The sequence below is a fragment of the Coregonus lavaretus genome (assembly GCF_964263955.1).
Source record: "Coregonus lavaretus genome assembly, chromosome: 31".
In the NCBI taxonomy this organism is placed as follows: domain Eukaryota; kingdom Metazoa; phylum Chordata; class Actinopteri; order Salmoniformes; family Salmonidae; genus Coregonus; species Coregonus lavaretus.
In genome coordinates this window covers 18518713-18544049 of record NC_140018.1, presented here as the reverse complement: position 1 = coordinate 18544049, position 25337 = coordinate 18518713, and the positions used below count along the sequence as shown (strand labels likewise).

The following is a 25337-nucleotide window of genomic DNA, read 5'->3' as shown; positions in this document are numbered from 1 at the left end:
TCTAGTAATACATAGTGATTTTGTAATTGCTTTGTATTTGTATAGTAAGCAACTTGAGGTGTTTTTGTGGAGTAAGAACTGATTGTCATTTGTAGTTCTTGTTTCTTGGTCTCTAAATGTTGCTCTCACACTGCCTTTGTTGTGTTAATATTTGCTGTACTGAAGAATGTATAATTTGCTGGATTTTAACTAGGTTTCTTTTAACCACCAATAGGTAAACAGTGCTGGCTGAAACCTGCCCCAGCACTATACCGCTCCTGATTTGAGTGAAGGGGACCAGAGTGACGCCTCCTTCTGTGGGACCCCCTCAGCGGACAGACCCCCCCCCCCCCCCCCCCCCCCCCCCCCCCCCCCCCTTCTCCCCATTCCTCCGCAGGCCACCATGGGTGACGTAGTCATTGTGAAGGAGGGATGGCTTCACAAACGAGGTAATACTTCTTCCCTCCATCTCCACCACCCTCTTACCTAAGGCTTTGGAATACCCTCTGTCCTGCTATGAAATAAGTGTAGATTTTGTAGTTGCTTTTTCTGGTTATGTTTGCATGCTTTTCAATTAGCCAACCTGTTGTCTTTTGAGATAAAAGGGCAGATAAGGTCGCCCCAGTATCACACATTTCTGAGAATGCTTCCTGTTTCAGCTCCATTCACAGATAACCAGGTCTACAATGCAAGTGATGCAATGTTTACGGTCCCCAAGAATGTTTACGTTTTATAAGAAAGTTTACTGTTCTAAAGTATGTTTATGGCCTCTATGAATGTTCATGGTCCATAAAAATGTGTTTCCCGACACCTAAGGCCTGTGAATACATCCTCATAACTGTTAGTGTACACACACACGTAGAGGTTATATCAGGACATTTGTTGAAGCTGATGATGAGAAATGTTGTTATGGGTAAAACATTTCTGCATTTTTTTCCACAGAAATAGGCAATCATTTAACTTTAAAGCGTTGTTTTTCAACCTTTCTCTTGTTTTGGATTAGTCTGTGTTTAGATTGAACTCTGGGTCTCTGCTGTGACCCAGGCCATTCCATGTGCATGTTTTCCGGACCTGTCTGGAATCGGCGTGTTTGTTTTCCACTCACACCTGCTTCACCTTTGACCCTTTCCGTGTTCTATAAACAAAGAGAATGACACCCCCCACTGAATGAACTAACTGTCGCCAGCGTACGCCGTCTTCGCCTCGACACAGCTGTAGCCACGAGGAGGACCAGATTGAAACAATGACAAACTATGTTTTTCACAAATGAAATCTTCTATGATAGCCTATACTGTATAGAATATATTTTACAGACTCTCCAATGTATTTTATAGCTAATTTTTATATTGAGTTGTATACAACATCCAGCTCAACCACCGAGGCCAACTTTCTGGAAAAGCCAGGGGGAGCAATGGAGCAGGGATTAGAGTGTGGCTGAGGACTGCAGCGGCAAAACTCCTACTACAAAAACTGTCGAAGCTGGACGGTCGGAGTTTGCAAGGCCATTGGGTTTTTACTAGAGAGTCCTCCCCCCTCCCTCCCTCCAGCCTTGGCCAGTCGGACAGTGTAGCGCCGTGGCTAGGAGTTTGGGGGTCATCCCAGTTCAGCTATGCAGACAGACACCACCCGGAATGGCTCAGGGCCCTGATCAAAAGGAAGGCAGCCGTCGCTGGATTTGTGCCGCTTAGTGTGGCGGCGAGCCTGTTTTGTCCACAAGGGATTTGGGGAGTGATGTTTTTTTCTCTCTCGACATGACCATGGTGACATCACCCATGGGAAACTATGAAGGCTGCAGAGTGGTTCTGTCAGGCACTTTCTGCTCAGGGTGGATTTTGCCCACCTGTCACTCTCTCAAACATCATACAACACATTTTGGTTAGCAGCAGTGTTTCCCCTAGGATTTTTTTCAGTAGTGGTGGCAAAGTTACCGTAAAGGGCGTGGTAGTGGGTGTGCCCAATAGCGCGGCAACCATCCAAAAGTTTAGAGGTCCTCCTCTTGGCCGCAGAGACTAAATGTAGCTGTTTTAAAGCTAATTACTTGCAATTATATTAGGGCTGACCCCATTTAGTCGACTGGTGGATTGTTTGGTCGATAGGCTGTTGGTCGGCCAAGATTTATTTTAGTCGAGCAGTAGCAAAAATTGTATTATAATAATAATGGTGTACAAGACACCTGTCTGATTCGTGCCTGTCTGAGTGGACTGATCCATGGGGATGGCACAGTCAATCAGTCGAAGACATTTGCTACTGAAATTTTATGTGGTTATATTAGGTAAGAACAATGTTGCATCACAAATAACAATTTATATTATTTTATAACATGCGCTTTCTTCCACGTTGGATAGTGGTCACTGTCTGCGGATCTGAAACACATCAGTGCGCTGTTGAATTGGCGCCTTTTCCTAGACCATGTTGCTATGTGCATAATAGCAAAGTTAACCAGCATATTGGTGTTGAGAACAATGCGGCGGAGGCAGCAGCACAGTTAGGAGACGAGAGAACAGCCCTTGCCTTAATTGTCGAAGAAAGGTGAGGAGAGAGCGGAAACCCCAACTTAATTAGGTCTATAATCAATAGCCTAACTGTTCGTTTAAATGTGCCTGGCTTTATAAATCATATCGACAGAAATAAGACCGATTCTGTTTGAGTGTTTGTTTAATAGCCTACTGATTCTGTGAGCACCAAGCCTCAGGTAACCACAACATGTTGGATAAACAATTACTCAAATTCTGCTGTTTTAATCTTTGATATGCTGTAATAAAGGCTTTTCACTTTTCCTCGTTAGACCCTCTGGTATTAGTTATAATTTATAATTTATTTAGTGTTTACACTGTTCCAAATTGTCAGATTATATTTATTATAATAACGCTCATTTTTCCCTGATCTCCTTCTTATTGTTATTATTATGACCATCATTATAATAATGAGTAATGCCATTATCATTAGTAGGTTTAGTATAGCATCCTTGTATAATCACAATCGAGCTGTAGGCCTAAGAGCGCATCCTGTTTAGTCTTAATACCGTAACTTCGGCCTATAATTTAAATTCTTATATAGGCTACTTTTTCAATCAATCATTTATTCGTTCAAGTCATCACACAGCATAGGAGTCATTCATGATTTGAAATGCAATCAAGCATTTTTGATTTTAAAATAACATTTAATAATGTGCGTAAACAATAAATAGGCCGAAACCATTCCATTTCTCTAATTTGCTTCACAAATTAATGTGACAGTTTAAAAAAAATATATATATATTTTTTAAAGGGGTAGATCAGCTTTAATATTGCAGATAGATTGTAACCATCAATGTAATTGTCTGCATCACTTCCAATCCCCCATGTTTTTTCCCCCTGCAAATATCTATCTCTATCTATCCTTTAAAAAAATATAATTCCCTTTATTACTTTCCAACCCCACCACCCCTCCCCTAATTGGAGTAAACTAGTGAACAACAACACTTAGGCCTCTACTTCCAGCTTATACATACTATATACATTTTATGGACACAGTCCATTTTACAAGAATTCTATTTTGTTTGTTTTTACTCCTGAACTTCCTCAACCTCTCTGATCATTTTCATGATGTCCATCCGATATGCCATTTCTTTCTAACTGTGCAGTTTCACAAAAGCTCTCAACCTATAACCTATATACTTATCATGGACACAGTATGCTTTACATTAGTTATCCTGTTAGTTATTAGTCCATCCTTCAGCTCCATTCAACACCTCCCATCTAACTCTTAACACCATCCATATTGGATTTATATTTGCCATATATTTTTCAACTGTACTGTGATGTTTCACAAAAGTTCTGAACCCTTCTATTCTCATTGTTTCTACAGATTGTAAATTGAAAATAAACATTTTTGCTAAAAGTATTATAATATTATTGATCAATTGACTATGACTTTTCAGATCACCCAGTAGTGCTATGTGACAGTTTTTTATTCTTTGCTGTAATAAAGGCTTTACAACAGACTCTGGTACGCTTATAATTTATTTAGTGTTTACTTTGTTCCAAATGGTCAGAAAACGTATATTGTAATCTAACTGCACACGTTCGGCACACATAATATGCACGCAGCGCTTGCTCCTTACCTTTTTCTTGATCTCCAGTATTTTCCACAACTAGTCAAATTCATTCCACACATCTGACTACCCCTTTACCTCCTGAGCAACCAATAAACATTCCCCCATTTCGAGTTTATTTGTCACGTCCTCTGCATCCATTTTGCTGTCAAGTGTTACGCTGTTCAGAGTTTATTACCAATTTATTGATGTGATTATAATATGCTATAGGTCAGGCCCTATTGGTCACATGCATGCGATGCATACATGTGTCACATAAAGAGAGCAAGGGTTGAGGCCCCTGTAGCTCAGTTGGTAGAGCATGGCGCTTGCAACGCCAGGGTTGTGGGTTCGTATCCCATGGGGGGGCCAGTATGAAAATGTATGCACTCACTAACTGTAAGTTGCTCTGAATAAGAGCGTCTGCTAAATGACTAAAATGTTGAGGGAATAGGGAATGTTTTTCTAAACAAATTAGGGATTTTATTTTTATTTTACACAGCGTAGCAAGTCAGCCAGGCCCAGCACAATCAAATCAATTGTGGTCGGACTCCCTCTAATCATTTGTCTAAATTATTTTATCAGTTTGCTTAAAGCATCAGACAAGCTCAGTACATATAGTTGATTTGATTAAAACACATACAGTGGGGAGAACAAGTATTTGATACACTGCCGATTTTGCAGGTTTTTCTACTTACAAAGCATGTAGAGGTCTGTAATTTTTATCATAGGTACACTTCAACTGTGAGAGACGGCATCTAAAACAAAAATCCAGAAAATCACATTATGATTTAAGTAATTAATTTGCATTTTATTGCATAACATAAGTATTTGATCACCTACCAACCAGTAAGAATTCCGGCTCTCACAGACCTGTTAGTTTTTCTTTAAGAAGCCCTCCTGTTCTCCACTCATTACCTGTATTAACTGCACCTGTTTGAACTCGTTACCTGTATAAAAGACACCTGTCCACACACTCAATCAAACAGACTCCAACCTCTCCACAATGGCCAAGACCAGAGAGCTGTGTAAGGACATCAGGGATAAAATTGTAGACCTGCACAAGGCTGGGATGGGCAACAGGACAATAGGCAAGCAGCTTGGTAAGAAGGCAACAACTGTTGGCGCAATTATTAGAAAATGGAAGAAGTTCAAGATGACGGTCAATCATCCTCGGTCTGGGGCTCCATGCAAGATCTCACCTCGTGGGGCATCAATGATCATGAGGACGGTGAGGGATCAGCCCAGAACTACACGGCAGGACCTGGTCAATGACCTGAAGAGAGCTGGGACCACAGTCTCAAAGAAAACCATTAGTAACACACTATGCCGTCATGGATTAAAATCCTGCAGCGCACGCAAGGTCCCCCTGCTCAAGCCAGCGCATGTCCAGGCCCGTCTGAAGTTTGCCAATGACCATCTGGATGATCCAGAGGAGGAATGGGAGAAGGTCATGTGGTCTGATGAGACAAAAATAGAGCTTTTTGGTCTAAACTCCACTAGCCGTGTTTGGAGGAAGAAGGATGAGTACAACCCCAAGAACACCATCCCAACCGTGAAGCATGGAGGTGGAAACATCATTCTTTTGGGGATGCTTTTCTGCAAAGGGGACAGGACGACTGCACCGTATTGAGGGGAGGATGGATGGGGCCATGTATCGCGAGATCTTGGCCAACAACCTCCTTCCCTCAGTAAGAGCATTGAAGATGGGTCGTGGCTGGGTCTTCCAGCATGACAACGACCCGAAACACACAGCCAGGGCAACTAAGGAGTGGCTCCGTAAGAAGCGTCTCAAGGTCCTGGAGTGGCCTAGCCAGTCTCCAGACCTGAACCCAATAGAAAATCTTTGGAGGGAGCTGAAAGTCCGTATTGCCCAGCGACAGCCCCGAAACCTGAAGGATCTGGAGAAGGTCTGTATGGAGGAGTGGGCCAAAATCCCTGCTGCAGTGTGTGCAAACCTGGTCAAGACCTACAGGAAACGTATGATCTCTGTAATTGCAAACAAAGGTTTCTGTACCAAATATTAAGTTCTGCTTTTCTGATGTATCAAATGCTTATGTCATGCAATAAAATGCAAATTAATTACTTAAAAATCATACAATGTGATTTTCTGGATTTTTTTTAGATTCCATCTCTCACAGTTGAAGTGTATCTATTATAAAAATTACAGACCTCTACATGCTTTGTAAGTAGGAAAACCTGCAAAATCGGCAGTGTATCAAATACTTGTTCTCATCAACATCACAGTACGGTTGAAATATATATGGCAAATAGAAATCCTAAATGGATGGTGTTAAGAGATAGATGGGAGGTATTGAATAGAGTTGAAGGATGGGACTAATAACAAATAACAACAAATAATAACAAAGATGGCTAATAATGTAAGCATACTGTGTCCATAATAAGTATATAGGTTGTATGTTGGGAGCTTTTGGGAAAGAGCAGAGTTAGAAAGATATGGCATATAGAAGCAAACCGGATGGACATCATGAAAATGATCGGAGAGGTTGAGAGTAGAAGTAGTTCAGGAGCAAAATATATATATATAAAATAGAATTATTGTAAAATTAACTGTGTCCATAAGGTGTAGATAGTAAGTATAGACCGGAAGTAGAGGCCTGGACATTGTTGTTCACTAATTAACTCCAAGTAGGGAAAGGATGGCGGGGTTGAAAAGTAATAAAGGGGAGTATATATAAAAAAACATGGGGGATTGGAAGTGATGCAGACAATTACATTGATAGAAGATGCAATCTATCTGCAATATTAAGCTGATCCCCCCCCCCCCAAAAAAAATAAATAAAAATACTTGTTCTCCCCACTGTACATAGGCTGCGCTTGAGTTTCAAGTTTGGGGAAGATAATTTTCACCATAAAAATGCACCTTTATAATAAAACATTACATGCATAATCGCATTTGCTGTCACTTTCGAGAACAGCTTTTTTCACGCTAATTGATTGCATTTTGGAACATTCGCGCTCATAGCCTACTGCCATGTGCGTGTTGCTGCGCTTATAATGTGAAAAAATAGCCTAATAGTTTATCAACATTTTAAGCCTCATTGCTTTTAAAAGTTTTTTTGTGGTTGTATTAATTTGGACTCTATTGCATCCCACAACTGTCCCAGAGTATGTTTTGGAATATTTATTTATTGCACAGAAGGACAAGTTGACCAATAGAATAGGTTAACTTTTGTACAATGGGGGATAGTAGATTGGCTAGTGCTTTTGCTGTTCGTTAAGCTTACTCAACTTGTTGGATGATGAAAAGTAGGCTAAATGTGGACAATTCTAACATCTTCAATATGCGCCTCGGAATTCGATAAGCGGAACGTGCACAGTTGCGTCCCCAATGTGTCGGTCTTCATTCACTTGTAGCCTACTTCTTAGCTGAAATGCCTGTGAAAAGGACCCGATCACGTGACGGGCATTGGCTACATCTGAGAGAGCCATGTGAGTGAGAGGTGCTTCAGAGCACGGCAGCCAAAGGGCACAACAGCCACTTAATTTTTTTAGGGGGCATTACGGCCACGCAAGGGGGTTGCTGCCGGGAAATTTGAGGCATGGTGAGAAGATTATCAAGTGCTTGTCAAAATGTGAATGAGAGACTGATGAAGTGTGTGCAGCTTGCGACTTTTTTCAAATTCCATCATTTTTTCAAATCCCATTTTCAGTCCCATCATGCAGCCTTAGAATGTATTAAAAATCAAAACATATAGCCCAACGTTTGTATCACAACTAAAGTTGCATAAATAACTCTAAATGAAGTATATAGGACTAGTTTATTTGTTAACCGCTCAACACAGAATAGCCACATGCGCACTTCTTTTGAAATCGTTTGGAAAAAATATCCTTTCTATTTTATTAAGCTCTGTTCTATTGTATTCTTCATACTATAAAATTATTTTAAAAATGTCACGGAATTCTAAGCAAATCTTGTCTGCTAAATGAACTAGTGTAGCCCACAGCCATATGGCATAGCCATATCATGGCCTAACATAAGGACAACTCAGAGTATGCTATTCTGTTCTTCTGAAATAGACTACATTTTCTTTATATCATGTTACTTTAGACATGTCTAAAATAAATAATGGATTTATTGTGATGGTGTAGGCTATATTAAATGTATTTATTGGACTTTTTAAAATGTAGATGTTCCAAAGGTCTGCGTCAGTAGCTTGTAGGCTATGCGTGGAAGCCAGAAGATGCTAAACGTGTTTATGCTAATTACCGGTCAATTACCGTGAGACCGGCAGTTATTTGCTTGACTATCACCAGCTGACACAATTTCATGACCCCCACAGCCCTTTGGCGAGGATCGGAAAACCAGTCAGTATCTGGTGTGACCACCATTTGCCTCATGCAGCACGACATTTCCATCACATAGAGCTGATCAGGCTGTTGATTGTGGAATGTTGTCCCACTCCTCTTAAATGGCTGTGCGAAGTTGCTAGATATTAGCGGGAACTGGAACACGCTGTCGTACACGTTGATCCAGAGCATCCCAAACATGCTCAATGGGTGACATGTCTGAGTATTCAGGCCATGGAAGAACTGGGACATTTTCAGCTTCCAGGAATTGTGTACAGATCCTTGCGACATGGGGCTGTGCATTATCATGCTGAAACATGAGGTGATGGCGGTGGATGAATGGCACTATCTCTGTGCATTCAAATTGCCATTGATAAAATGCAATTGTGTTCGTTGTCTGTAGCTTATGCCTGCCCATACCATAACCCCACCGCCACCATGGGGTACTCTGTTCACAACGTTGACATCAGCAAACCGCTCGCCCACACGGTGCCATACACGTGGTCAGCGTTTGCGAGGCCGCTTAGACGTACTGCCACATTCTCTAAAACGGCGGCTTATGGTAGAGAAATAAACATTCAATTCTCTGGCAACAGCGCTGGTGGACATTTCTGCAGTCAGCATGCCAAATGCACGCTCCCTCAACTTGAGACATCTGTGGCATTGTGTTTTGTGACAAAACGGCACATTTTATAGTGCTCTTTTATTGTCCCCAGCACAAGGTGCACCTGTGTAATGATCATTCTGTTTAATCAGCTTCTTGATAATCCATCTACCTGACAGGTGTGTCATGTCTTGGCAAAGTAGAAATGCTCACCAGCAGGGATGTAAAAAAATAAATAAAATCACCATATTTGAGAGAAATAAGCTTTATATGTTTCTGGGATCTTTTATTTCAGCTCATGTAACATGGGACCAACACTTTACGTGTTGCGTTTCATATTTTTGTTAGGTGTAGTTTCCTGCAATGCTACACATTTTGCCATGGCTTATGCAGTGTTCTTATGCTATCTGAGTGACTCAAAAAATCAATGCCATGACTTTCTTGGAATTTTAGATTCTCCCTGACTTGGTACTTTTTATTTTGGTGTTTGTTAGTTCTCAAAGATTATCTTATAATTAGATAGCTATTATCTTTTCTATGTACTTCATATCTGGTTTTAGTCGTTTAAGTTAACACTGAAAACCTTTTACCATCTCTTGAATATCATTTTCTTAAAAATGTATATTCTTTGGGAGTGGTGCCTACGATTTAGCAGCGGCAGCCTGGCGCTGCTAAATTAATATAGGGGAAACACTGAGGAGGGTCATGCTCGTTAAAGCACTGTATGCCAGCCACCTAATTTAAACAGGCCAAGCATGCCAACAGTCATGTCTCGTCTGTATGGTTGACATGCTGAACTGATTTGTATGTACTGGAAATTAGGTGTATACATTTTGCTTGAATGACCCTATTTATGTCAGGTGTCTTGCTTCCGTCAAATAGGGCTATATTTTAGTGTGAGGTGAGTCAAGTACACAAGATTTACTGGATGGCATTCAAAGGTGTTCTCTTATGGGATTGGTTCCGTCACTGCAGACAGAGCGTGGACTTTCCCACTATTCCATGGATAATCAAAGCCACGGATGGATGCTCGGACAACCTCCCTGTGATTATTTTCACGTTGAAACATGGCAGGGGCCTGAGCCAAGGAGTTAGTCACCCACTGGAAAAGCCTGCTCTGAGGAAAAACATCTGGATTCCCTGGAACTCTCAACATGGCTAGGAGTCCTCCGGTTCCAATCAACTGAGTCAAACAAGATGTAGGAGAACAAGATGGTTTGGATGTGACTCGAAAATCACCACTGGAAAGACGTATTCTTAAATCCCAGCTTTAGCCTAAATTCTGTTTAGTTATCCTGGCCGCTGGTTTGTCCCTGAAATGGCGAGGCTAGCCTCACGGCTAGTCGAAGTAGCCACACCCATGTTGCAGGCAGCAGACCACACCCTTTACCCTGCGGCTGTGTGGCTTGCGATGGTGTGCCGCTCTTGCCTTATCAAAGCATTCCATTCGCGAACGTTGCAGAGATGGGTACACCAGGATCTGTCTGTGGAGATTGGCAGTTAGTTTGGTGAGATGGATGGAGGAGGTTGGGGGTGGCCATGGTTGTGTCAGCCAGGCCATCCTCACCCAAAAACCTCCTCAGACCCAGTGTGGTTGAACTCACTATGGGGTGAGTTGAGGCATCTTGAGGAGTGGCTGCAAGGCTGAGACATACTTGTGGTGATGGCTCCTCTCAACACTTACATGTGCATGAGAAATGTGTGCTGAGTTATCAAACATACACAAACAGCACTTACTGTACCGCCTTGTGTTAACAAGGCCTAGCATAAGGCTCATAGATGCTTGCAAATGGGACCACTGACTAGAAGACTACTGGAGCACTGTTGCTTGTGTTTGAATGGAAAAGGCCAGAGACGGGTCTGACATCTGACTGCTGTTTTGACTTGTCTTTCTTAAAGACAGGAAGTGTGCGGGTCTACCCTCATTCATTCTGCTCACAATCAACTTACATGTAATACTTTTTTCAGAGTGATATTAACAAAGTGTAAGCACACAATATGCATACATAGATTGATTGCTTCGCCAATAAAGGTGCTTGTTTAGTTTAAGTTGCTTATTTTCTAGCTATCTACATGCATACACCGCAATAGTTTACATGTGTTCGACTCCTCTTTTAGAAGAGACTGCCTAAGACAACCAGACGGGCGGGAGGACGAAGTGGATTCTTATTATAAGCCACACAGTTCCTTTTTTGAAACCACATCCTCCTCTTAACCCAGACTGCACTGGCATCTTTTATCTTCCCTGTAACTGCACCACTGGGCTTAGCCACTGACTTCCTGCCTGCTTGGGTAGCTATCAATGATTTATTCATTATTAGTGTTAATCTCAATTGTATACTGTGTCTTCTTCGCCTTTACCTCGAATGCACTGATCTGACATTAGGGTGGAGGCATATGGATTGATTTGTGTTCACCTGTCCAGTTCCGTCAATGGAAATCATTGTCCTTTAGTGTCTCTAGCTGTCCAGTGGGCACAGGTACTCACAGTACATGCTCACAGACCCACTAAACACATGCACATTAAAATATATTTTCAGACCGATGTAGGGTGAGTATATTACTGCTAACAGTAATTTTATCACATTACATTTTAGTGGCCTTTTGGGGTACTTCAGATAATCACGCGTCTAATTATCTCCGGCCCTCTGTGGCCTTATCACATGTAAAATAATCAAATAAGATTTTTTTATTAAATATAGGATGACAAAGCTGTAAAACATTATCCTAAAATATAAACAATCAATTTAGTGAATACCATTGCTGTTTAACATGAGGGTTTCAGCATGAAATATACTTTTATTTATAAAAATTAAATAAAAATATGACTGTCCATATCTCTTTGTTGTAAATGTTTTGGTGCCAAACTGGTGGCAGTTGTGAAAAAGTAAATAGTTGGAAGAGTTGCAGAGTTAATTGAAAATAATGCCATTGTTGATTAGATGCTTTTTCGATTAGGCTTTTCTCTTGAATCATATGTTCTGTCCATTAGAAACTCATGGACAAGATGGACACAGATTTAAACAAATGATTACTATATATTTTTATAAAAGTTCAAGTATAAATGACTAGTGTTATCGTGGAGTGCCATAGATTACCAGTTAATAACCAAAATTACAGAAAGTTCTGATAAATTTGGTAAATTACCGAAAGTTTAACCCTAGGCCTAGGTGGTGTTTGTAAAGATATGGGTTTGAGATGAGTGGCATTGGTAAGTGAGTCTAGACGGGCCCCATGCAACAACATATAATATACAGAGATGGGTTGTCTTTATAGACAGGTTGGTTGTTTAGCAAAAAAATCGACACATGCGTAACTATGAGACAAAGCAGACTAGGTTGGCTTAGGTTGTTGACAACATGTAAACTATATTTAGTCTACAATGTTTATTGAAAACATCAATACATTTGCACAATGAGCACAGTTGTTGGTTAGCTAGCTAGCGAATCGTAACCATATTAGCATCGATGTGACATCAGCCAAAACAAGACATAGTATCAAGAACAAAATACAACGATCTGAAATGAGCCACCTACGATTCCCCACATGGCAGCTTCTTGTCATTGTTGTTAGCTGTTCAGAAACCCAACCCACGGACTTCTGCCCCATTGAAACCTGCGCATCGTTTTTGTGACATTGTCAGCTAACCCGTCTATAAGGCAACAGCTTGTTCATTAGCTCACTCTTTGCCCTAGGAGAATCCTGTGCACCTGTAGCTGTTAGCTGTGTAAAAACACCTTCCGGCCCATGTCCATGCCACACGCATGCACACGCATAATTTTGTTGAATTAAATTGGCGTGTATACAGTATATTCGTTATGTATCTTATCACACGCGTACTGCATACAGAGCCTTTGAGTGGAGAATCTGTCAGACAGCGTGAGAGCTGCTGCAACAGCATCTCAAATAGCAAATGCATAGGCAACAGAAGGAAGGCTTCATCAGCACGCCACACACCTCTTTGCAATGAGCTGAAGGCAGTATTCATTTTGAAAACATGCTTAATTGTTTAAAACCTGAATGTTTTACTACATATGAGGCATGTCTTACCTTGCTTCAAAGAAGCCTAGCCAAAATCAGACCATATCCGTGGAGGCAATTTTAGATAAACTTTCTTTCATTGTCCAGTAGCCAAAGGCACAATCCTAGTCATATTAGCAACCCATGCGAGTGGTAGCATATTAGATCTCCCCTCTTTCAATATTTTCATCTCTGTCCCATCAAACCGCTCGTATGTGCGGTGCCCTTTGGACTACTGCATTTTCCTGCTGATTGCATTATGGAACAAACATTTGTGCGTAGCCTACTGCCCTGTATTGCTGAGCTTATAATGTGAAGAAATAATAGTTTGTCAGCGTTTTAAGATAAATGTTCTGATCTGTTGCATCACTCATCCTCTCACAACTATCCCAGAGTGTGTTTGGAATAGGCTATTTCTTTCTCGACAAGCTGACCAATAGAATAGGTAAACTTTTCTACTATGGGGGGATAGTAAACTCAGCAAAAAAAGAAACGTCCCTTTTTCAGGACCCTGTCTTTCAAAGATAATTCTTAAAAATCCAAATAACTTCACAGATCTTCATTGTAAAGGGGTTAAACACGGTTTCCCGTGCTTGTTCAATGAACCATAAACAATTAATGAACATGCACCTGTGGAACGGTCGTTAAGACACTAACAGCTTACAGACGGTAGGCAATTAAGGTCACAGTTATAAAAACTTAGGACACTAGAGGCCTTTCTACTGACTCTGAAAAACACCAAAAGAAAGATGCCCAGGGTCCCTGCTCATCTGCGTGAACGTTCCTTAGGCATGCTGCAAGGAGGCATGAGGACTGCAGATGTGGGCAGGGCAATAAATTGCAATGTCTGTACTGTGAGACGCCTAAGACAGCGCTACAGGGAGACGGGACGGACAGCTGATCATCCTCGCAGTGGCAGACCACGTGTAACACCTGCACAGGATCGGTACATCCGAACATCATACCTGCGGGACAGGTACAGGATGGCAAAAACAACTGCCAGAGTTACACGAGGAACGCACAATCCCTCCATCAGTGCTCAGACTGTCCACAATAGGCTGAGAGGCACTGGACTGAGGGCTTATAGGCCTGTTGTAAGGCAGGTCCTCACCAGACATCACCGGCAACAACGTCGCCTATGGGCACAAACCCACCGTCGCTGGACCAGACAGGACTGGCAAAAAGTGCTCTTCACTGACGAGTCGTGGTTTTGTCTCGCCAGGGGTGATGGTTGGATTTGCGTTTATCGTCGAAGGAATGAGCATTACTCCGAGGCCTGTACTCTGGAGTGGGATCGATTTGGAAGTGGAGGGTCCATCATGGTCTGGGGCGGTGTGTCACAGCATCATCGAACTGAGCTTGTTGTCATTGCAGGCAATCTCAACGCTGTGTGTTACAGGGAAGACATCCTCCTCCCTCATGTGGTACCCTTCCTGCAGGCTCATCCTGACATGACCCTCCAGCATGACAATGCCACCAGCCATACTGCTCGTTCTGTGCGTGATTTCCTGCAAGACAGGAATGTCAGTGTTCTGCCATGGCCAGCGACGAGCCCGGATCTCAATCCCATTGAGCACGTCTGGGACCTGTTGGATCGGAGGGTGAGGGCTAGGGCCATTCCCCCCAGAAATGTCCGGGAACTTGCAGGTGCCTTGGTGGAAGAGTGGGGTAACATCTCACAGCAAGAACTGTCAAATCTGGTGCAGTCCATGAGGAGAAGATGCACTGCAGTACTTAATGCAGCTGGTGACCACACCAGATACCGTTGTTCAGGGACACATTATTCAATTTCTGTTAGTCACATGTCTGTGGAACTTGTTCAGTTTATGTCTCAGTTGTTGAATCTTGTTATGTTCATACAAATATTTACACATGTTAAGTTTGCTGAAAATAAACGCAGTTGACAGTGAAAGGACGTTTCTTTTTTTGCTGAGTTTTTATTGACGTAGGCTAGTGATTTTGCTGTTCGTTGCTTGTTTTGTTGGCTGAGTAAAAGTACATGTAGACAGTTATTCTAACATCCTTCAAAGTGCGCATCAGAATTCGGTAAGAAGGACCGCACATCGTTGCATCCTGGACTTGCATGTTCTGTTCATATGAATTACCATAATCTAAATGTGATTTCTTTCATTCTTAACACTGTGGGTGGATGCCCTAATCAGGTTACACACCCAATGCATATGGGTCTGGTAAATTTCTCAAATGCCCAGTAAATTTTAAATGCTGCTGGTCAAATGTTCGGCACCACATTTTCCTAACGGAAACCTGACACTTTATTCTATTGGCCTTTTGGGGGGTGTACTTCAGATAATCATAGGCATCTGTAATTATCTCTGGGCCTCTGTGTGGCCTTGGCACTATAAGGTTCTATCTGCAAAGCATAGTTCTGAGATATTGAGCATCAACGTTTTCACGTCCCAGATCTCAGAACTGTTTTGTAGTCAATTCTTCTTTCATAACCCATTAAGGTCCTCAACTTTTTTTTAAAGGTACCTAAAGTGCAGAGTATCAAAATCCAGAGACATTTGTAAATCTTTTTTAGGGGGTGCAATCGCATATAGAACCTTAAGGCTGAACCCAGATTGATATTTCAGAGCCATAAGGTTCTATCTGACACTTCTGAATTAGAGATGTTCTGTTTTTAAGAAGACTAGCTATTTGAATACATAAATGATAGAATAACACTATTTAACAAGATGGAGTCAGAACACATCAAATACATTAAGAAATGTATTATGATCATCAGACAAATTACTGTCATTACTGAACAATGATGTGACATTTATTTAAAGATTTCTGACTGTTCTTTTTTTTGCTTGCGTGCCATTATTGCTGGCTAGAATAGTCTAGACTGCACTTGGAGGGAGATGGCAAAGATATGCTCATTGGTCCGTCTGTATTTGTTCAGGCTTGTGATTGGATTACAGATAGAACCTTTTAGCGCCAAGTTCAAATGGGTTTATGCAGATAGAACTTTCTAGTTAATATTTTTCACTAAAAATGTACTTGGTTCTTCATATGTCTGAAGTTTGTAAAAAACGATCTAAAGATCAATTATATGTGACTCATTTGACAAAAATGTCAGAACCTTTATAGTCCAAAGGTCTCAACATGTGAAATATATATACAAAATAATCAAATAAGATGACAAATCTGTAAAACATTATCCTAAATATAAACCATTGATTCAGTGAATACCATTACAATCAAATGTTATTTGTCACATGCTTTGTAAACAACAGGTGTAGACAAACAGCGAAATGCTTACTTACGGGTCCTTTTCCAACAATTCAGAGTTAAAGATAAAATAGAAATAGTGACACGAGAAATAAATACACAGTGAATAACAACAATAACAAGTAAAAATAACATGGCTATATACAGGGAGTACCAGTACCGAGTCGATGTGCAGGGGTACAAGTTAATTAAGGTAGCTATGTACATATAGGTAGAGGTAAAGTGACTAGGCAACAGGGTGAATAATAGACAAATCAAATTTTATTTGCCACATGCGCCGAATACAACAGGTGTAGACATTACAGTGAAATGCTTACAAGCCCTTAACCAACAATGCCGTTTTTTAAAGAAAAAAAAATAAATAAAAAAGTGTTAATTAAGAAAAATAAAAGCAAATGGCTAAAGAGCGGCAGTAAAATAAAATAGCAGTAGGGAGGCTATATACAGGGGGGTACCGGTACAGAGTCAATGTGCGGGGGCACCGGCTAGTCGAGGTAATTGAGGTCATATGTACATGTGGGTAGAGTTAAAGTGACTATGCATAAATAGTAAACAGAGTAGCAGCAGCGTAAAAGAGGGGGGTGGGGTGGGCAGTGCAAAAAGTCTGGGTAGCCATGATTAGCTGTTCAGGAGTCTTATGGCTTGGGGGTAGAAGCTGTTGAGAAGCCTTTTGGACCTAGACATGGCGCTCCGGTACCGCTTGCCGTGCGGTAGCAGAGAGAACAGTCTATGACTAGGGTGGCTTGAGTCTTTGACAATTTTTAGGGCCTTCCTCTGACACCGCCTAGTATATTAGTCATGGATGGCAGAAACCTTGACCCCAGTGATGTACTGGGCCGTACGCACTACCCTCTGTAGTGCCTTGCGGTCGGAGGCCGAGCAGTTGCCGTACCAGGCGGTGATGCTACCATTCAGGATGCTCTCTCGATGGTGCAGCTGTATAACTTTTTGAGGATCTGAGGACCCATGCCAAATCTTTTCAGTCTCCTGAGGGGGAATAGGTTTTGTCGTGCCCTCTTCACGACTGTCTTGGTGTGTTTGGACCATGATCGTTCGTTGTTGATGTGGACACCAAGGAACTTGAAGCTCTCAACCTGTTCCACTACAGCCCCGTTGATGAGAATGGAGGTGTGCTCAGTCGTCTTTTTTTTTTCTCCTGTAGTCCACAATCATAGGAGCAGCGTATGTGACGCAGCAGCGTGTGTGATGTTGGTATGTGTGTGTGTGTGCATACCCAGTGCAAAAGTTAGTTAAAGGGTCAATGCATGTAGTATGAATAGCCATTTGATTTGCTATTTAGCAGCCTTGTTTAGCAGTCTTACCGCTTGGGGGTAGAAGCTGTTCAGGGTCCTGTTGGTTCCTGACTTGGTGCACTGGTACAGCTTGCTGTGCGGTAGCAGAGCGGACAGACTATGGCTTGGGTGGCTGGAGTTTTTGACCATTTTTTGGGCCTTCCTCTGAAACCGCCACACGTGCATACTGACGTCTTACACACATACGCTACTGTCTTACCTGTCCTGTTTCCTAGGCACTTTAACCCTTCCTACAGTGCATTCGGAAAGTATTCAGACCCCTTGACTTTTTCCACGTTTTGTTACGTTACAGCCTTATTCGAAAATTGATTAAATGTTTTTTCCATCAATCTGCACACAATATACCCCATGATGACAAAGCAAAAACTGATTTTTATACATTTTTGCAAATTTATAAAAAATAAACTGAAATCACATTTACATACGTATTCAGACCCTTTATTCTGTACTTTGTTGAAGCACCTTTGGCAGCGATTACAGCCTCGTCTTCTTGAGTATGACGCTACAAGCTTGGACACCTGTATTTGGGAGTTTCTCCCATTTCTTCTCTGCAGATCCTCTCAAGCTCTGTCAGGTTGGTTGGGGAGCGTCGCTGTTCAGCTATTTTCAGGTCTCTCCAGAAATGTTTGATCGGGTTCAAGTCCGGACTCTGGCTGGGCCACTCAAGGACATTCAGAGACTTGTCCCAAAGCCGCTCCTGCGCTGTGTGCTTAGGGTCGTTGTTCTGTGGGAAGGTGAACCTTCGCCCCAGTCTGAGGTCCTGAGCACTCTGGAGCGGGTTTTCATCAAGGATCTCTCTGTACTTTGCTCCGTTCATCCTTCCCTCGATCCTGACTAGTCTCCCAGTCCCTGCCGCTGAAAAACATCCCCCAGCATGATGATCTACCACCATGCTTCACCGTAGGGATGATGCCACGTTTCTTCCAGACGTGACGCTTGGCATTCAGGCCAAAGAGTTCAATCTTGGTTTCATCAGACCAGAGAATCTTGTTTCTCATGGTCTGAGAGTCCTTTAGGTCCCTTTTGGCACACTCCAAGCGGGCTGTCATGTGCCTTTTTACTGAGGAGTGGCTTCCGTCAGGCCACTCTACCATAAAGGCCTGATTGGTGGAGTGCTGCAGAGATGGTTGTCCTTCTGGAAGGTTCTTCCATCTCCACAGAGGAACTCTGGTCTCTGTCAGAGTGCATCGGGTTCTTGGTCACCTCCCTGACTAAGGCCCTTCTCCCCCGATTGCTCAGTTTGGCCGGGCGGCCAGCTCTAGGAATAGTCTTGGTGGTTCCAAACATCTTCCATGTTTAGAATGATTGAGGCCACTGTGTTCTTGGGGACCTTCAATGATGCAGAACATTTTTTGGTACCCTTCCCCAAATCTGTGCCTCGACACAATCCTGTATCGGAGCTCTACGGACAATTCCTTCGACCTCCTGGCTTGGTTTTTGCTCAGACATGCACTGTCAACTGTCAGACCTTATATACACAGGTGTGTGCCTTTCCAACTCATGTCCAATCAATTGAATTTACCACAGGTGGACTCCAAGTTGTAGAAACAGCTCAAGGATGATCAATGGAAACAGGATGCACTTGAGCTCAATTTAGAGTCACATAGCAAAGGGTCTGAATACTTAAATACTTAAGGTATTTCTGTTTTTAAATTTTTATACATTTGCAAAAAATTCAAAATCTGTTTTTGCTTTGTCATTATGGGGTATTGTGTGTAGATTGGTGAGGAAAAACATTTATTTAATCAATTTTAGAATAAGGTTGTAACTTAACAATGTGGAAAAAGTCAAGGGGTATAAATACTTTCTGAATGCTCTGTATATTTATTTAACTACCTCGTTTACCTCCTACTGCTGCACATCGATTCGGTACTGGTACTCCCTGTATATAGCCATGTTATTTTTACTCATTATTTGTTATTCACTGTGTAGTTATTCCTTGTGTCACTATTTCAGTGCTGTGTGAACACCATCCGGCCCATGTCCATGCCACACACCCACACACACACACACACACACACACACACACACACACACACACAGGCTCCCGAACATACACAGACACACACACACACACACACACACACACTCCTCTGCTTTAGTCTCTAGGCATGAAGTGTGCGTGTGAAATGAAACTGTTTTTCGAGGATTCCAATCTAATCTTATCACCCTTATTGAGCATTTAGAGGATGAGTCAGCAACACCGACACTATACCTGATTGAGGTTTGTTTTTTCTAAATGTGCGGTTAGTGTGTCACTTCCTGTTTTCTTGACTGGTTGTTGATTACCAGAAGTATCCGTAGTCGTTGTTATAAAAATAAATACATGTCTGAGACCCTGTTTTTACTAGCTGCCTGTCTTAAAGGTACAGTATAGGCAGGCAGTAAAACACACATACAGTGCAAAGAGGAGATACAGGAAAAGGCCTGTGAGGGGAAGTTCTGTTTTTGCCAAAACCACCAGGAAAAAGGCCTCAGAAGCTTGCGGTCAACCAAACTGAGAGTCTGTCTCTCTCACACACTTGTCCAACATGCTATCATTACTAGCTCCCCTAGGGTTAGCGATAGCGCAGTGCTATTATGGCTCTTCTGACTGGGTTAGGGTTGCACTGACAAAGGTTGTCGGAGTAATCTCCTTTCTGATGTGATACATGCAATTGGCTGAAGGGTAACTGTTAAATGGTTTGCTAAAGGTTCTGATCTGTTGCATCAGACTCTTTTGCTTTTTAAAGTTTTTGTTTTATGTAGCCTAGGCCTACTGGTTGTATGAATTTGGGATCTTTCCTCCCACAACTGTCCCAAAGTGTGTTTCTGGAATACGCTATTTCTTTCTCGACAAGCTGACCAATAGAATAGGTAAACTTTTCTACTATGGCGGGATAGTATATTGACATAGGCAAGTGATTTTGCTGTTCGTTGCTTTTCTTGTTGGCTGAGGAAAAGTACATGTAGACAGTTATTCTAACATCCTTCAAAGTGCGCATCAGAATTCGGTAAGAAGGACCGCATATCGTTGCATCCTGGACTTGCATGTTCTGTTCATATGAATTACCATAATATGTGATTTCTGTCATTCTTAACACCGTGGGTGGACGCCCTAATCAGGTTACACACCCAATGCATATGGGTCTGGTACATTTCTCAAATGCCCAGTAAATTAAAATGCTGCTGGTCAAATGTCCGGCGCCACATTTTAATAACAGAAACCCTGACACACACTCTGCTGCTTTTATTCTAGTGGCCTTTTGGGGTACTTCAGATAATCATAGGTGTCTGTAATTATCTCTGGCCCTCTGTGTGGCCTTAACAAATCGTGACCTTGGCACTATAAGGTTCTATCAGTGCAAAGCATATTTCTGAGATATTGAGCATCAACGTTTTTTAGTGGGTGCAATCGCAGATAGAACCTTATGGCTCTGAAATGTCAATCTGGGTTCAGCCTCAAGGTTCTATCTGACACTTCTGAATTAGACATGTTCTGTTTTTAAGAAGACTAGCTATTTGAATAAATAAATGATAGAATAACACTATTTAACAAGATGGAGTCAGAACACATCAAATACATTAAGAAATGTATTATGATCATCAGACGAATTACTGTCATTACTGAACAATGATGTGACAACATTTATTTTAAGATTTATAACTTGTATTTTTGCTTGCGTGCCATTATTGCTGGCTAGACTAGTGTAGACCATACATGGAGGGAGATGGCGAAGATATGCTGATTGGTCCGTCTGTATTTGTTCAGGCTTGTGATTGGATTACGGATAACAATTCTTTTCACTAAACATTTTCTTTAAAAAAAACTAACTTCACAGACATGAAGAACCATCTAAAGTTCAATTATGTGACTAATTTTTACAAAAATGTCAGAACCTTATAGTCCAAAGGTCTCAACATGTAAAATGTGTCAAATAAGATGACAAATCTGTAAAACATTATACTAAATATATAAACCATCGACTCAGTGAATACCATTCAAATCAAATGTTATTTGTCGCATGCTTTGTAAACAACAGGTGTAGAATATCAGTGAAATGCTTACTTACGGGTCCTTTTTCAACAATACAGAGTTAAAGATAAAATAGAAATAGTGACACAAGAAATAAACACAGTTAATAACGAATAACAATAACGAGTAAAAATAACATGGCTATATACAGGGAGTACCAGTACCGAGTCGATGTGCAGGGGTACAAGTTAATTGAGGTAGCTGTGTGTGTGTGTGTGTGTATATACAGTGGGGGGAAAAAGTATTTAGTCAGCCACCAATTGTGCAAGTTCTCCCACTTAAAAAAATTAGAGGCCTGTAATTTTCATCATAGGTACACGTCAACTATGACAGACAAATTGAGAAGAAAAAAAATCCTGAAAATCACATTGTAGGATTTTTAATAAATTTATTTGCAAATTATGGTGGAAAATAAGTATTTGGTCACCTACAAACAAGCAAGATTTCTGGCTCTCACAGACCTGTAACTTCTTCTTTAAGAAGCTCCTCTGTCCTCCACTCGTTACCTGTATTAATGGCACCTGTTTGAACTTGTTATCAGTATAAAAGACACCTGTCCACAACCTCAAACAGTCACACTCCAAACTCCATTATGGCCAAGACCAAAGAGCTGTCAAAGGACACCAGAAACAAAATTGTAGACCTGCACCAGGCTGGGAAGACTGAATCTGCAATAGGTAAGCAGCTTGGTTTGAAGAAATCAACTGTGGGAGCAATTATTAGGAAATGGAAGACATACAAGACCACTGATAATCTCCCTCGATCTGGGGCTCCACGCAAGATCTCACCCCGTGGGGTCAAAATGATCACAAGAACGGTGAGCAAAAATCCCAGAACCACACGGGGGGACCTAGTGAATGACCTGCAGAGAGCTGGGGCCAAAGTAACAAAGCCTACCATCAGTAACACACTACGCCGCCAGGGACTCAAATCCTGCAGTGCCAGACGTGTCCCCCTGCTTAAGCCAGTACATGTCCAGGCCCGTCTGAAGTTTGCTAGAGTGCATTTGGATGATCCAGAAGAGGATTGGGAGAATGTCATATGGTCAGATGAAACCAAAATAGAACTTTTTGGTAAAAACTCAACTCGTCGTGTTTGGAGGACAAAGAATGCTGAGTTGCATCCAAAGAACACCATACCTACTGTGAAGCATGCGGGTGGAAACATCATGCTTTGGGGCTGTTTTTCTGCAAAGGGAACAGGACGACTGATCCGTGTAAAGGAAAGAATGAATGGGGCCATGTATCGTGAGATTTTGAGTGAAAACCTCCTTCCATCAGCAAGTGCATTGAAGATGAAATGTGGCTGGGTCTTTCAGCATGACAATGATCCCAAACACACCGCCCGGGCAACGAAGGAGTGGCTTCGTAAGAAGCATTTCAAGGTCCTGGAGTGGCCTAGCCAGTCTCCAGATCTCAACCCCATAGAAAATCTTTGGAGGGAGTTGAAAGTCTGTGTTGCCCAGCGACAGCCCCAAAACATCACTGCTCTAGAGGAGATCTGCATGGAGGAATGGGCCAAAATACCAGCAACAGTGTGTGAAAACCTTGTGAAGACTTACAGAAAACGTTTGACCTGTGTCATTGCCAACAAAGGGTATATAACAAAGTATTGAGAAACTTTTGTTATTGACCAAATACTTATTTTCCACCATAATTTGCAAATAAATTCATTAAAAATCCTACAATGTGATTTTCTGTTAAAAAAAAAATATCATTTTGTCTGTCATAGTTGACGTGTACCTATGATGAAAATTACAGGCCTCTCTCATCTTTTTAAGTGGGAGAACTTGCACAATTGGTGGCTGACTAAATACTTTTTCCCCCCACTGTATAGGTAGGGGTAAAGTGACTAGGCAACAGGGTAGATAATAGACCATCGTAGTAGTAGCAGCAGTAGCAGCAGCAGCAGCATATGTGGAGCAGTAGCGTGTGATGTCAGTATGTGCGTTAGGGTGTAAGTATGTGTGTGCATACTCAGTGCAAAAGTTAGATTAAAAAAAGGGTCAATGCATGTAGTCCGGGTAGCCATTTCATTTGCCATTTAGCAGCCTTGTTTAGCAGTCTTATCGCTTGGTGGTAGAAGCTGTTCAGGGTCCTGTTGGTTCCAGACTTGGTGCACTGGTACTGCTTGCCGTGAGGTAGCAGAGCGAACAGACTATGGCTTGGGTGGCTGGAGTCTTTGACAATTTTTTGGGCCTTCCTCTGACACACACACACACACCACATACTGTCTTATCTAACCTGTTTCCTAGTCATTTTAACCCTTCCTACAGTGCATTCAGAAATTTTTTAGTCCCCTTTACTTTTTCCACATTTTGTTACGTTGCAGCCTTATTCGAAAATTGATTAAATACATTTTCCCCTCATCAATCTACACCCAATACCCCATGATGACAAAGCAAAAACAGATTTTTTTTGTGTGCAAATGTAATAAAAATAAACAACTGAAATATTAAATTTACATAAGTATTCAGACTCTTTACTCAGTACTTTATTGAAGCACCTTTGGCAGCGATTACAGCCTACAGTCTTCTTGCGTATGACGCTACAAGCTTGGCACACCTGTATTTGGGGAGTTTCTCCCATTCTTTTCTGCAGATCCTCTCAAGCTCTGTCAAGTTGGATGGGGAGTGTCACCGCACAGATATTTTCAGGTCTCCAGAAATGTTCGATCAGGTTCAAGTCCGGCCTCTGGCTGGTCCACTCAAGGACATTCAGAGACTTGTCCCGAAGCCACACCTGTGTTGTCTTGGCTGTGTGCTTAGGGTTGTTGTCCTGTTGGGAGGTGAACCTTCGCCCCAGTCTGAGGTCCTGAGTGCTCTGCAGCAGGTTTTCATCAAGGATCTCTCTGTACGTTGCTCCGTTCATCCTTCCCTCAATCCTGATTAATCTCCCAGTCCCTGCCGCTGAAAAACATCACCACAGCATGATGCTGCCACCACCATGCTTCACCGTAGGGGTGATGCCACGTTTCTTCCAGACGTGACGCTTTGCATTCAGGTCAAAGAGTTCAATCTTGGTTTCATCTGACCAGAGAATCTTGTTTCTCATGGTCTGAGATTCCTTTCGGTGCCTTTTGGCAAACTCCAAGCGTGCTGTCATGTGCCTTTTTACTGAGGAGTGGCTTCCGTCTGGCCACTCTACCATAAAGGCCTGATTGGTGGAGTGCTGCAGAGATGGTTGTCCTTCTGGAAGGTTCTCCCATCACCACAGAGGAACTCTGGAGCTTGGTCAGAGTGACCATTTGGTTCTTGATCACCTCCCTTACCAAGGCCCTTCTCCCCCGATTGCTCAGTTTGGCCGGGCAGCCAGCTCTAGGAATAGTCTTGGTGGCTCCAAACTTCTTCCATTTAAGAATGATGGAGGTCACTGTGTTCTTGGGGACCTTAAATGCTGCAGAACATTTTTTTTGTACCCTTCCCCAAATCTGCACCTCGACACAATCCTGTCTCGGAGCTCTACGGACAATTCCTTCGATCTCATGGCTTGGTTTTTGCTCTGACATGCACTGTCAACTGTCTGGCCTTATTTACACAGGTGTGTGTGCCTTTCCAAATAATGTCCAAACAATTGAATTTAACACAGGTGGTCTCCAAGTTGTAGAAACATCTCAAGGATGATCAATAGAAACTGGATGCACCTGAGCTCAATTTAGAGTCACATAGCAAAGGGTCTGAATACTTAAGACATTTCTGTTTTTTATTTTTAATACATTCTAAAATTCTAAAAACCTGTTTCACTTTGTCATTATGGGGTATTGTGTGTAGATTTGAGTAAAAACATT

At 42.0% G+C, this 25337-nt stretch overlaps 1 protein-coding gene across 4 annotated transcripts in view; it reads left to right on the top strand.

The window, feature by feature from the left end:
* The first annotated feature begins 361 nt into the window (after positions 1-361).
* Positions 362-25337, top strand: part of LOC311106540 (RAC-alpha serine/threonine-protein kinase-like) — a 36073-nt gene continuing 11097 nt past the window's right edge. For all 4 annotated transcript variants that reach the window (XM_084148909.1, XM_084148908.1, XM_084148911.1 and 1 more), the window contains exon 1: positions 362-428. In XM_084148909.1, coding sequence (XP_084005035.1) covers positions 383-428 — 46 coding nt within the window. In that variant the 5' untranslated portion in view covers positions 362-382. The remainder of the gene's footprint in view (positions 429-25337) is intronic.